The sequence below is a fragment of the Eumetopias jubatus genome, unplaced genomic scaffold (genome assembly GCF_037043125.1).
Source record: "Eumetopias jubatus isolate StellerSeaLion01/CBP00866 unplaced genomic scaffold, mEumJub1_p1.0 scaffold_3, whole genome shotgun sequence".
In the NCBI taxonomy this organism is placed as follows: domain Eukaryota; kingdom Metazoa; phylum Chordata; class Mammalia; order Carnivora; family Otariidae; genus Eumetopias; species Eumetopias jubatus.
In genome coordinates, this window is record NW_028274809.1 from 98,541,212 (window position 1) to 98,553,958 (window position 12,747).

At 32.2% G+C, this 12,747-nt stretch overlaps 1 protein-coding gene across 2 annotated transcripts in view; it reads left to right on the forward strand.

The window, feature by feature from the left end:
• DPP10 (dipeptidyl peptidase like 10) overlaps positions 1–12,747 on the forward strand; it is a 653,604-nt gene that overhangs the window by 559,715 nt on the left and 81,142 nt on the right. For both annotated transcript variants that reach the window (XM_028101300.2, XM_088022159.1), the window contains 2 exons: positions 2,535–2,658; positions 10,630–10,668. In XM_028101300.2, the coding sequence (XP_027957101.1) occupies positions 2,535–2,658; positions 10,630–10,668 (163 nt within the window). The remainder of the gene's footprint in view (positions 1–2,534; positions 2,659–10,629; positions 10,669–12,747) is intronic.

Below are 12,747 nucleotides of genomic sequence, written 5' to 3' on the forward strand. Positions count from 1 at the left end.
ATCATGGAAATTTCAGTGGCTTGAAATTATCCCTGAAAAACCTTATAAATTCAATTTTGGGGACAACTCTTATCTTTCAGATTATAAATAAGGTCTATACTAAGATACTGCACATCACGCTAAATTCTGCTTATAGGCATTAGATACATTATATACAAACACATAAAATAATCACATTATTTAATCAAAGAGAAGGATAAGTGGTGTTAACTATGAATTAATTATTTTAACTTAATTTTACACCTAAATTAGTGTTCCCCTTAAAAAAAATCACTTATTCACCAGATTTGCATTGGTTGAATTTTAGTTGCTTTTCTAATATGAAATCCTTTTAGTCAAGATTTTCCATTATAGATAATAAATATGTGTCAGTGTTTGTGAAGACATTATGAAGAAGATGTTCTTGCAACATTACACTTGAGGGCTACTTTGAAAGTGAAAACACTCAAGATGAATATTTAAATTATGTTTTGTTATTGCAGTTGTTATTTATTTTAAAAATTATTCATTTTGGTTGTCATCTCATTTGACACAATATGTAATATTACTCACTTTAGCTAACTAACACATTCCTGATTGGGTTTGAAAATTTATATATACCAGTTCTATCTAGAATTTTCTATAAATATAAACTTGATTTTGCAGTCTTTGGTCAGTTGTTTACAATAACCAAATTATTTTTTACTTCAATTCTAAACAACATTTACACCAATTAATCGGAATTATATATTGTCAGAATTCAGGATTTTTTTTCCTGATTATAGTATCCATTATCATTTTCCTCCCTGCTAAATTCTCTAGATAAATCCATTGAAGGTTAATATCTATATTTCCCCTTTTTAATATTCATACTGCTGAACATGATAATGCATGCAAAATAAATCAGTTTAAACAAAAACACAGTAAAAATGAACAGAATATCATTCTTTGAAGAATCACAAGGGCCTCTCATTTGGCCAAAGATTAATCCTAAACCAGTTGCACAAGTGATTCAAAGTTGTCTTTGTTAACTATTTAGGGAACTTTATGTTATGATTTCCCTGAGTTTCTTGGCATTTCGAAGTGAGACTTAGCTGGTTTTGAAAGTTGTCTGATGTTTTGAAGAGATTGTTGAAGAAAATATGGCAGGTTTCACTGTATGCTATGTTTTGCTTGCCCTTCTGCTGACATCTTCACTTTGATGGGCTAACTGGTTTTCTGGAGGAAGCAGTAGCTATTCAGAAATGTTAGAAATGTAAGATTCATGTAGCTAGATGTCTAACCCACATGTGTCTAAGGACAGGTGATTTGTATCACAAAGCTTTTCTCCCCATACATGATTTTTTTCTAAGTCACATAAAAACTGGTGCTTTTTTTAAAGATTTATTTATTTATTTTGTGGGGGGGGGAGAATCTTCAAGCAGACTCCCCACTTAGTGTGGAGCCTGAAATGGTTCTTGATCTCACAACCCATGAGATCACCACCAAGAGTTGGACACTTAACTGACTGAGACACCCAGGAGCCCCTGGGTGGATTAATTTTAAGACAGTGCTCACAGATGGCACTTTAAATCATCTCATCTGTTCTGAAACTGGGCAAATTTGTTGGAAAGTTTTTTTTTCTTTTTATCATAAATTGAATCAGTATTGACCACTGCATTTTGTCTGTGTGGGTTGAGGGTTTTTTGATATAGTATGTAAATTTCCAATCATAGATTCTACAATGAAAGAAATATAAACTAACTGTGGGAAAAATAAAAGCTTTCCCAATCTAGAAATAGCCTTGAGAACATCATAGGCTCTAGTAATTAGCATTCTCACTATACTGAAAATTCAGTAGTCCCTCATCTCCTTCATTTTAATTCCTTCTTTGTTTTAAACTGTTTCAAATAAAGATTTTAAAAATTAATATATATGTATATGTGTGTGTGTGTGTGTGTGTGTGTGTGTATAATGAATAGGATTGGGACTGGCCCTTGGCTCACAATTGAGAAAGACCACACACACAAAAATAAATAAATAAAAATTAATTGCTCTGTCATGGTAAAGTCCCCAGGATAAAGTGAAATAACATGGAGATCATGCATAAGAAATAATTATTAAGTGAAGAATAAGTTGTGCCTTTTAATTGATTAGTGATTGTATTTTTTACAAAAATAGAATATAGCTTAAAAATGTATGCTGATTGCACACGTTAGTGCTAATCAATAGACAGTTTAAAAAAATCATAAATGTGTATCATCTTGATTATTTTTATTTTTCTAAAGATTTCCTTTCTGGGATATTATTCACTTTCAGATTTATTCTTAAATTCTTGGTACATTTGTATGTGTATGTATATGTACACGTGTTTATATACATATACACACATTTGTATTTATATATGTGATTATTCAGAATAGCAGATGTGTACTTATACATAAATAGAAATTAATATGATATGGCATCCTTGCAGTGTTTCATTTATCCTTGCATATGAAATGACAAGTGTATACTATTGGTACTATACAGGTTCTCTGGCTCTAAATGTAAATTATTTTTTGTTTCCAAACTAGAGAATATTATATCACCATGGTTAAATGGGTAAGCAATACCAAGACGGTGGTCAGATGGTTAAACCGGCCTCAGAACATCTCCATCCTCACGGTCTGTCAGACTACCACTGGCGCTTGCAGTAGAGTGAGTATAATGCACTTTTCTCTTATGCTTAAAATGAAGTACTTTATGCTACTCTCAAAGGGATATCAGGCAATCCATTGTACAAAGACCAATATTTAACTCCCAGAGGTAGTTGGGAAAGAGTCATTCCATTAGAAGTATATAGTTTAATCCATAGATCATCCAAACTTCGAAGTGAGAAATGTGGATAAGCACAAGAGAACAAACCAAACTGTAAAAAAATGAATTCGTGTATGAAGGGGAGTCTAAGCCACATTAGTTTAATTCTGAAATACGTCTTTCTCTCCATATTTTGAGTTTGATTACCTTGAGAATGTAGAATGTTTTTCCTGTCTTCTTCAAACATGTTCCGAAAATTCCATTTTTTTTTTTTGGTAGTTCACATTAGTCTTCTAAAATAATGGACAGTGTCTGTTTTTAAATTAAATAAGAGGAGTAAAAAAAAACAAAACACTGGTCCTTGAACCATTGTGTTTTGGAAGCAGGTTGTATTTCTATTTCTATAATCAGTTTTTATAAGCTCTGCAATAAATCTTGTATGTGTAATTATTAAAGTTCTTAACAGAGGGTATACTGTAACCAGTTTAAATTGTTATAGTGTATATGCCTGTATTGGTACTTAGTAAAGTATTCCCAATTGTTTAACAACAGAATTTTCAAACTTCTGTTTCTGGATAGGATGGAGTAAATGTTGCCAGCCTAGCATCTCTGCTGTAGTCAACTTTAAAACTCTACAAAATGAATTAAACCTCTATTCTCAGATATTGGACAATAGCAGGATCAGGACATAAAAAGTGAAATAATGTAAATATATAAGAGAACCCTAGCTTCCTGTAGGGGACACACTGAGACCTCAGTGCAAGCTAATGGAGCCCTAGAAAAGCACAGTGGTATCAACTGATCCACGTAGGCAGGGAGAATCAGTTTGAGGCTATTGTGGTGGCTGAAATTTGCAAGTGAACTAGTACCACAAGATTTGGAGCTATAGAGAGGAGAGCTCCGGCAATCTATGTAAAGGACCTCTTAAGACTTTAACTCAATGCTTAACTGTGCAAGTACAAGACATGCTTCATGTCTTGTATGAGAGAGAAGCAAATAGAGAATCTGCAGGTTGCACAATGCTTGGAGACTTTGGAGTGCTGAACAGCAAAATTGGAGAGCTCTCGTTGAAAACCCTTTGCATTCAACTCACAGTCCAGAAAGAAAAATGCATTAGAAATAAGGCTGTTCTATACTCCTTACAATAAACCTTTATATCAAAGCTGGAAAGGATCAAGTGCATGCCTATAAATTAGCTGTCTTCCTAGAACAAAGTTTACTCTTTGAAATGGAGAATTAAAATTTAAAATATCAATTACACAATCAAAACATACTATATATGTAGGAATATTGAAAATGTAACCTGCCTACCTCCCCCTAAAAATAGCTATAAGAGCAGACTTACACAGAATAGAGATATTAGAATTAACAGATACAGATTTTTTAAAGCTGTTTGAAAGATATTTAGCAAATTAAAGGGAGGCCCTAATTAATAAATAGATGAGATATTTCAGTAGAGAAACAAACTATAAAATACAGAACAATGGAATTTCAGAAACTAAAAGAACAGTATCTGAAATGAAAAATTATCTGGAGAGGTTAAATACAAATTGGACATTGTTGTAGTCAGGGAAATAAACACACTCCAAACTGAAGTGCTGAGGGAAAAAAAGACTGGAAAAAAATGAACAAAGCCTTAGTGACATACGGAATAATTTGAGCTGTTGTATATGTGGGATGTAATACACACGGAAGGCAAGGTTTGAGATACTGGGGCAGAAAAAAAAAAAAAGAATAATGACTTAAAATATCCCAAATTTGAAGAAAAACCAATAACCCATATATCTAAGTTAGCATAGAACAAAAAGGATAAAAACAAAATAAGTAGGCACATAATATTCAAATTATTGCAAACCAAAGATTAAGAGAAAAATTTTAAAACAGCTTGAAAGAAAGACATACTACATATGGGGGAACAGAATGACGAAAATTACTACCTCTCTCTCATCTGAAATGATAGAAGCCAGAAAGCAGTGGAATACATTTTTAAAAGACTGGAAGAAAAACAGTGTAAATGAGAAGTCTATATCCTATGAAAGTATCTTTCAAAAATGAAGACAGACATATTCAGATAAATAAGAGCTGAGATAATTCATCACAAGTAGATCTGCATAAATAACATGAAATGAAGTTATTCAGTCTGAAAGAAATAGCATCAGATGAAATCTCAAATCTAAATGAAGGAAAGAAAGATGCCCCAAATGACAAATATATGAGTAAAATAAAATAAAAATATCTTCTAGTTTTTATTTTTTTAAAAGTCAATGGATAAGTAAATCAAAACTGTCAAACTAAAAGGCTTGTGCACAGTAAAAGAAACAGTCAACAAAATGAAAAGCCAACCTGTGGAACGGAAGAACATGCTTGCAAATCATATATCTGATAAGGGGTTAATATCTAAAATATATTTAAAAATCTCCTTCAACTCAATAGCAAAATAAAACAAAAATGAACAAAACAAACAAAACCCCCAATAATCTAATTTAAAAATGGGCAAAGGACCTGAATAGACATTTTTCCAGAAAAGATATTCAGATAGACAACGGTATATGAAAAGTTGCTCAACATCACTAATCAGTAGGGAAATGCAAATTGAAATCAGAATGAATTATCACCTCATGCCTGTTAGAATGGCTAGTATAAAAAAAGACCAGAGGTAATTGCTGGTGAGGAAGTGGAGAAAAGGGAACCCTGTGCCCTGTGGTAGGAATGCATATTGGTACAGTCATTATGGAAAACAGTATGGCAGATCCTCAAAAAATTAAAAATAAAACTTCCATATGATCCAGCAATTCAAATTCTGGGTATGTATCTGAAGGAAATGAAATCACTCACCCAAAATATATTTGCAAGCCCATGTTCATTGCACATTATTTATAATGGCCAGGACAGGGGGGAAACAAAACAAAACAAAACAAGTGTCTATCAGTGGATGGATGGATAAAGAAAATGTCACACACACACACACACACACACACACACACACACACACACACACACACACGAATAATATTCAGCCATAAAAAAGAAAGAAATCCTGTTATTTGTGACAACAGGGGAGGAACCTTGAGGGCATTTATTCTGAGTGAAGTAAGTCAGATGGAGAAAGACAAATACTGTATGATCTCACTTATATGTGGAATAATAAATTAAAACAGAAAAAGAGATTAGACTTGTGTTTGCGAGAGGTGAGGGTGAGGGTGGGGAAATTGGGTGAAGGTGGTTAAACGGTACAAACTTCCAGTTACAAGATAAATAATTTCTGGGGATGTAAAGCACAACACGATGACTATAGTTAACAATACTTCATTGTATATTTGAAAATTGCTAAGAGAGTAAAAGTTCCCATCATAAGGAAAAAAAATGTAGTTACGTGGGGTAATGGATGTTAACTAAACTTGCAGTAATTACTTTATAACATATACATGTATCAAATCATTATGATGTATGCCCTAAACTTATACAATGTTATATGTCAATTATATCTCAATAAAACTGGAAAAAAAGGGAATAAATTCTACCATTACTACAATTTCCAGAAAGTGGAGAAGGAAATTTTTCAGTTCATCTTATAAGCATAGCATAATCCTATTACCGAAACTAGGCATGGACATTATGAGAACAATTTAGACTGATACATCTTATGAACATGTATACAAAAAATTCCTTAAACATATTAATATATCATCTGTGGCAATATAGAGAATAGTACATTGTGACTAAATGGTGTTTATTTTGGTAATTTATGATTGGTTTAATATTGAAAGCCAATCAATGTAATTCATTATTTTAACAGAAAAAAAAGAAAAACAAGTATCTCAGTAGATGAAAAAAAAAAGCAGTTGACAAAACTTAACATTCATTCACTTTCAACATAAATAAATAGAAAAAATATCCTTAATTTGATAAGGGATACCCACAAAATACCTCAAAGATATACTCTATGGTAAAATACTTTCCTTACTTACCTTAATATCAGCAATAAGGTAAGGATATACATTCTCACTGTGGTGTGGAAACTTTATTAGAGACTCCAACCAGAATAACTTGGCAAGGAATAAATATCATGATGATTGGTAAGGAAAAAATAAAATTCTCTTTATTTGTAGATGGCATTATTGCATAAATAAAAAGTAAGAAATCTACAAACAAAACAAAACAAAACACACCTAGAATGGGTCACAATTCACAAGTCAGTGTACCAACTTAAATTGTTTGGCTTCCTGATTTTGATCATTTTACTGTAAAAAACATGTAAGTATACAGGATACTGTAATTTTCTTAAGAAATGCTTAATGAATTATTTAGGAGTAGATGGATATAATGCCTCAAAATTTCTATAAATTATTTAGATAAAAAGTATATCTCTAACAACTTTTAATTGATTTTGAAAAAAACATACTTTTGCTTTCCTTTCAAATAGTTTAGAAACTGCCGAGAGATAGAATAATAAAGCAAATGGAACAAAATATAAATAAATGAGGAATATGTTTAAAGGATATGCAGATGTTTCTTGAACGAGTCTTTTAACTTCTCTGTAAGTTTGCAGTTTTTTCAAAATAAGGAATTGAGAAACAACAAAATGTGTGTCTACGTACTCATATTAGAGTGGAAAATAAAAATGCCACTAAAATTTTTAAAACATTAAATACATAAGGATAAATTTTAACAAATAGTGTGCAAAATCCCCATATTGAAAACTACAACATTTTTGAAACACATTAAGGAAGACCTGAATAAATAGAAGCTATACCACATGCTGGAATTGAAAGACTGAATATTATAGATGGCATTCTACTCAAAGTGAACTAACCGTAGTTTCACTACAGTATGAATTCCCAGAAGAACTGGGAATTTCTGGTAGAAACAGACAAGCAGGTTCTAAATATTTATGGAAATGCAAAAAACCTGACGACCTAAACAACCTTGTAAAAAAGCAAAAAAATGTTGGAGAAGTTGCACTACTGGATTTCAAGAATAACTAGAAAGCAACAGAAACTGAGAGATTGCAGTGGAGGCATAAGGACACACAAACAGATCAACTGAACTAATAGAGTTTCCAGAAATAGATCCATATTTATATGATCAATTTATTTTTAACAGAGGTGCCAAGACAATCCAAAGGGGGAAGAACGGTGCTGGAACAATCAAGAACCTCATGAAAAATGCTATGCTATTTGACATCTATCATATACCATGTTCTAAAATCAATTTGAGATAAATTGCTGTCCTAAATCTAAGAGATGATAGTGTCAATCTTCTAGATAAAAATATGGGATGTAGGTTTGCTATATTGAATAGGCAAAAAGTCATTAATCATAAAAGAAAAAATAATACATTAGACATCATCAAAATCAGAAATTTCTCATCAAAGGCACCGTTAAGAAACAGCTAACCACAGTCTAGAAGAAAATATTTTGCAAAATGAGTATCTGACAAAGAAATATATACATCTCAATAATGAAAAGACAATCCAATAAAAAGAGCAAAACGTGTGAACAGAAATGCATAAGGAAGTAATAAATGCATGAAAAAGTATTCAACATTATTGGACATTAGGAAAACAGATTAAATCATAATGAGATAATACTACATACCATTAGAATGACCGAAATTAAAACAACACAAAGGTGACATTATTGATGAGGATGTAGAAAATTGCAGTTCTTATTCTTCAAGAGTAGAAGTGTAAAATGATACAGCTAGTTTAAAAAATGATTTTGCAGTTTCAAGTAAAGTTAAACATACACATATAAAAACATATTTATTATAATGTATATTACATATATGTGTGTGTGTGTGTGTAGATAGATACAGATATACTCCATACTCCAGTAACTCCATTCTTAGATATTTGGAAAAGAAAAAAACCTGTATCCACCAAGGATTTGCTAAAAAAAAAAAAAAAAAATCTTTAGGGAAGCTTTATTTACCGTAGCTAAAAACTGGAAACTATCTAATTATCTATTAACAAGGAATGGGTAAAATGGGCCATATCTATACAACAGAATTCTCAGCAATTTAAAAAGAGACGGAATACTGATATGCCCAGCAATATGCGTGCATCTCAAAAACACAGTGTAAAAGAAGTCCCACTCAAAAGAGTACATAATACATAATTTCAATTATCTGAACTTCGAAAATAGGCAATACTAATCTATGGGGAACTATTTCAGAAGACTGACTGCCTTTTTCGAACCTTTGGGAAGGGGCATGAGAAAAGGTATCAGGAAGTGTAAAGATCTTTTATCTTGATGGGATGTAAATATATCTGTCAAAACTCATCAAAAACACTTTAGAGGTGTACATATCACTATATGCAAACTATACTCCAATATTAAAACATAGTTTTTAAATGGTATATAAAAGGGAAAGGGGGAAGAAATTTGTCTTTGATTGGAGTGATGAGCATAGATGTGGAGATAAAGTTGATGAGTGAGCCATTTACTTACTGGATTTGACTAATGCTCTTTACATTTAGTTTGTATTCATCATCTTTGATAGGCTGACTAGGATTTCACCATTTATTTGTTAAAGTATTCTGGATGGTTTCTTATTCAGCTGATATAAATTATTTAGAAATTGGCATGTATATATTCTAGTTAGAGAAACCTGTCATCTTTTCTATATGATAATCTGTATAGGTAATGGCAAGAATGTATCAAAATGCTTCAGTAGAAAATAGATATAGGAACTCTATCATATTATTGATTTGGTACCTTATTGATATTGTTATATTTCTAGTATATTTCTAATCTATGTATGGACTTAAAAAAAGATTTTACTCTCTACTAGAATTGCAATAATAAGAAAATAAATGCATGTGAAACTTTGGACTTCCATGGATTCTAACAAAACTTAGTAATATTAATGAAAAGTGGCATTGATATATTTTTCGTGTGTCTGTGTTTTATAGATAACGAAGGATGGTTATTGCAGAGATGCAAATAGAAAATCAAGGAACAATTTAGTTAGATGTTTCCTTTATAACTATATGTAGCAAAATCTAGTGAAATAAACAAAAATAAAAACAGGCCCTGAAAAGAGAAAGTGTTTGATTACAATGTATTAATATGGCTTTAAAAGAGGAAACTGGTAAAAAAAAAAAACCCTATAAATAATTAATAACAATTTGAAATTAATATCTCCGCATATAGATAAAATTTGCAATATAGTGATTTAGTTTTCATTTAAATATTTTTATTATAGACTCATTTTTTAAAGTACAAGATTTTTGCAAGTTCCTATATGTAAACGGTACTAGTAAAATTTATTGTATATATACATATTTAACTTGAGATTAAATTAATCTCATTTTGCTTTGTTAAATATGATCTTGGTTCTGATCATTTGTAAGATTAATGGAACATAAAATTTTGTCCTTTCAAATGTTTAACTGGTTTTCCTGAAGAAAAGAATATGACTATGATGGAGAGTGGATTGAATGTTGAAAGAACATCTACCTTTTCATTTTATTCCTGGCTGTTTGCCCAGTTCTTTTGAAGGACTTAATAATTTTGTTTCCCAATGATGCCTAGAGGTGAAAAGAGACAGTGCCTAGTGGTTCAAAACAGTTTGAATGAGGTAATCAAACAGCACTGGAAAATGATTTTCTATCCCTGATGATACTACTGGGAATTCTAAAGGAGTTCACCAAAGGAAAGATTTTATAATTAAATTATCATTTAATGCCAGTTCTGTATTTACTCATTCAGTTGAAATCAGTAATGACAATGGGACGTCTCATGGTATTTCACCAGTTGAAGAGAGGGGAAAAAAAAATGCCTAAAGGACTATGTGTAAAAAAAGTTAAATTGATGCATGCTCATTTTGATGTTTAGAAGCTTCATGGAGTTCCTTGTTTCTTTTCAGAAATATGAGATGACATCAGATACGTGGCTCTCCAAACAGGTATGGCATAGGCGGTTGCTTTAGGTCACATTCTGGCCATTGTGCTCATTGTTTGCTATGTGAGAACCTTCTCTCAAAAGTTATCTCAGTATTACGACTTTAGGCTTTGCTATGTTAGACTGAGACTTTTCCATTAAAATATTTATGACTTGTCTTTTCTATGACATCATTTATAAAAAGGCTACTTTTGTTTTCTATAGAGTATAAGTTGCAGAATAACTACTAGGATCCATTTTTAGGATCATTCATGTAAGTAAACTTGTGTAGATGAAAAGAGGAAAAAGTTGTGACCCATTAAAGTTGGAAACCATCAGCATTGCTCAAATTGCCCAGAAAACTGACAAAACCTCCACATAAATTGGTTATGTGGAGATTATTTAGATGAATGCTTCTTTCCTTAGATGTATCCTAGGTCCTGATGCTGCTAGTTTATGATATAAATGAGGCTGGAATCCAGATAACGATAGAATAACTACCAAATGTCTCCACAACATGGTCTCATACTGGACATTTCAGAAGGAAACACAAGTAGATTATCTGAATATGGCTGAACCCATTTTACTACTAACTCCATCACTATTTTTTGCAAAGGGAAGAGTTATGTTTGGTTTGCTTTTGATTTGTTTTGTTTTTTTAAGATTTTTTATTTATTTATTAGAGAGAGAGAGACAGCGAGAAAGGAGACACAATGAGGGGGGTGGGAGAGGGAGAAGCAGACTCCCCACTGAGCAGGGAGCCCGATGCGGGGTTCGATCCCAGGACCCTGGGATCATGACCTGAGCCGAAGGCAGACGCTTAGCAACTGAGCCACCCAGGCGCCCCGATTTGTTTTGTTCTTTACAGCAATCTTTTATTTAATATTCTCTTCTAAAGTGTCATACACATCTATGGTTTCAATTACCACCAGGTATTGAGACCTCTAAATGTATAGCCCTGGGCAGGTCACATCACTGAGTTCTAAAATTCATGCTTGGCATCTTCTCCTAAATCTATAAAAGTAACTGCACACTCCACAGGTCCAAACTGAACATATTCTAGTCTTACGTACTCTTCTTATCCTAGGAGTCAAGGACATAATGACTCATCCAGCTGTTAAAATCATAAACCTATCAGTCATTCTTAAGATTTTCTTATCCTTTTCTGCATAGTATTATTATTATTAGACTATTATTCTCTACATTATTCATCACCAGGTTCTTCAACTTTAGATTCAAAGATCTCAAGTCAATTTACTTTTCTCCACTTCACAAACAGCCTCCAGGATCAAACTGCAGGAACTGCAAATTGGCATATGCCAATCTCTTCAGATTGCATGCTGCCTGAGGGACCATTGCAAAGTGTACTTGGTTGCCACTACCCATATCTCTCTCACAACTGAAACTGAAATTTTTGTCAGTTCCTTCTCCATTCTAGGCACATGAGCTCTCATATTCACAGGGTCTTTGTATGAGCCTTTCTTCTAAATGGAATTCTCTCAACTACTTCCTTTGGTGAAGGCTGCTCCTTTTTCAAACCTCAGCTTAAATCACCTACTTAAAAAAATCACCTCCTCCAACCACTGTAGCCAAATCACATCCCTCAATAAAAGTTTTTATTTTTTAAGTCAAGTGTAATCTTTTTGTAATATTTATACAATTATTTCTATATTGTTTTCCTAAGTTCACAAGGGCAGGAGGGATATTCAGTTTTTTGTTCCCCATTGTAAACTAAATGCTTAATACAGAGTCTGATTATAACAAAATCTCCACAAATACTTGCTGAATAAAGGAAGAAAAAGTAAGAAGGGCTGTGGATAAACTAAACCTTTCTTTGTTTGAAGCGTAAGCATACCAAATCTACCCATAGGTAAATAAGTAAATATTAATATGAATTACTTAATCTTAATGAAATTGGGGAAAAAACCCAACTTTTATCTTATAGTCAGTAATGGACTTTCTTAAGTTAGATAATGAAAGTAAAAAAAAAATGACAAGCAATAACATAATGGATATTGATGTATTCTCAATTGTCCTGCATTATTAAACCTATTTTGCTATCATTTTTATTTCCAGTGACATTCATAATAGTGTAACATGCATC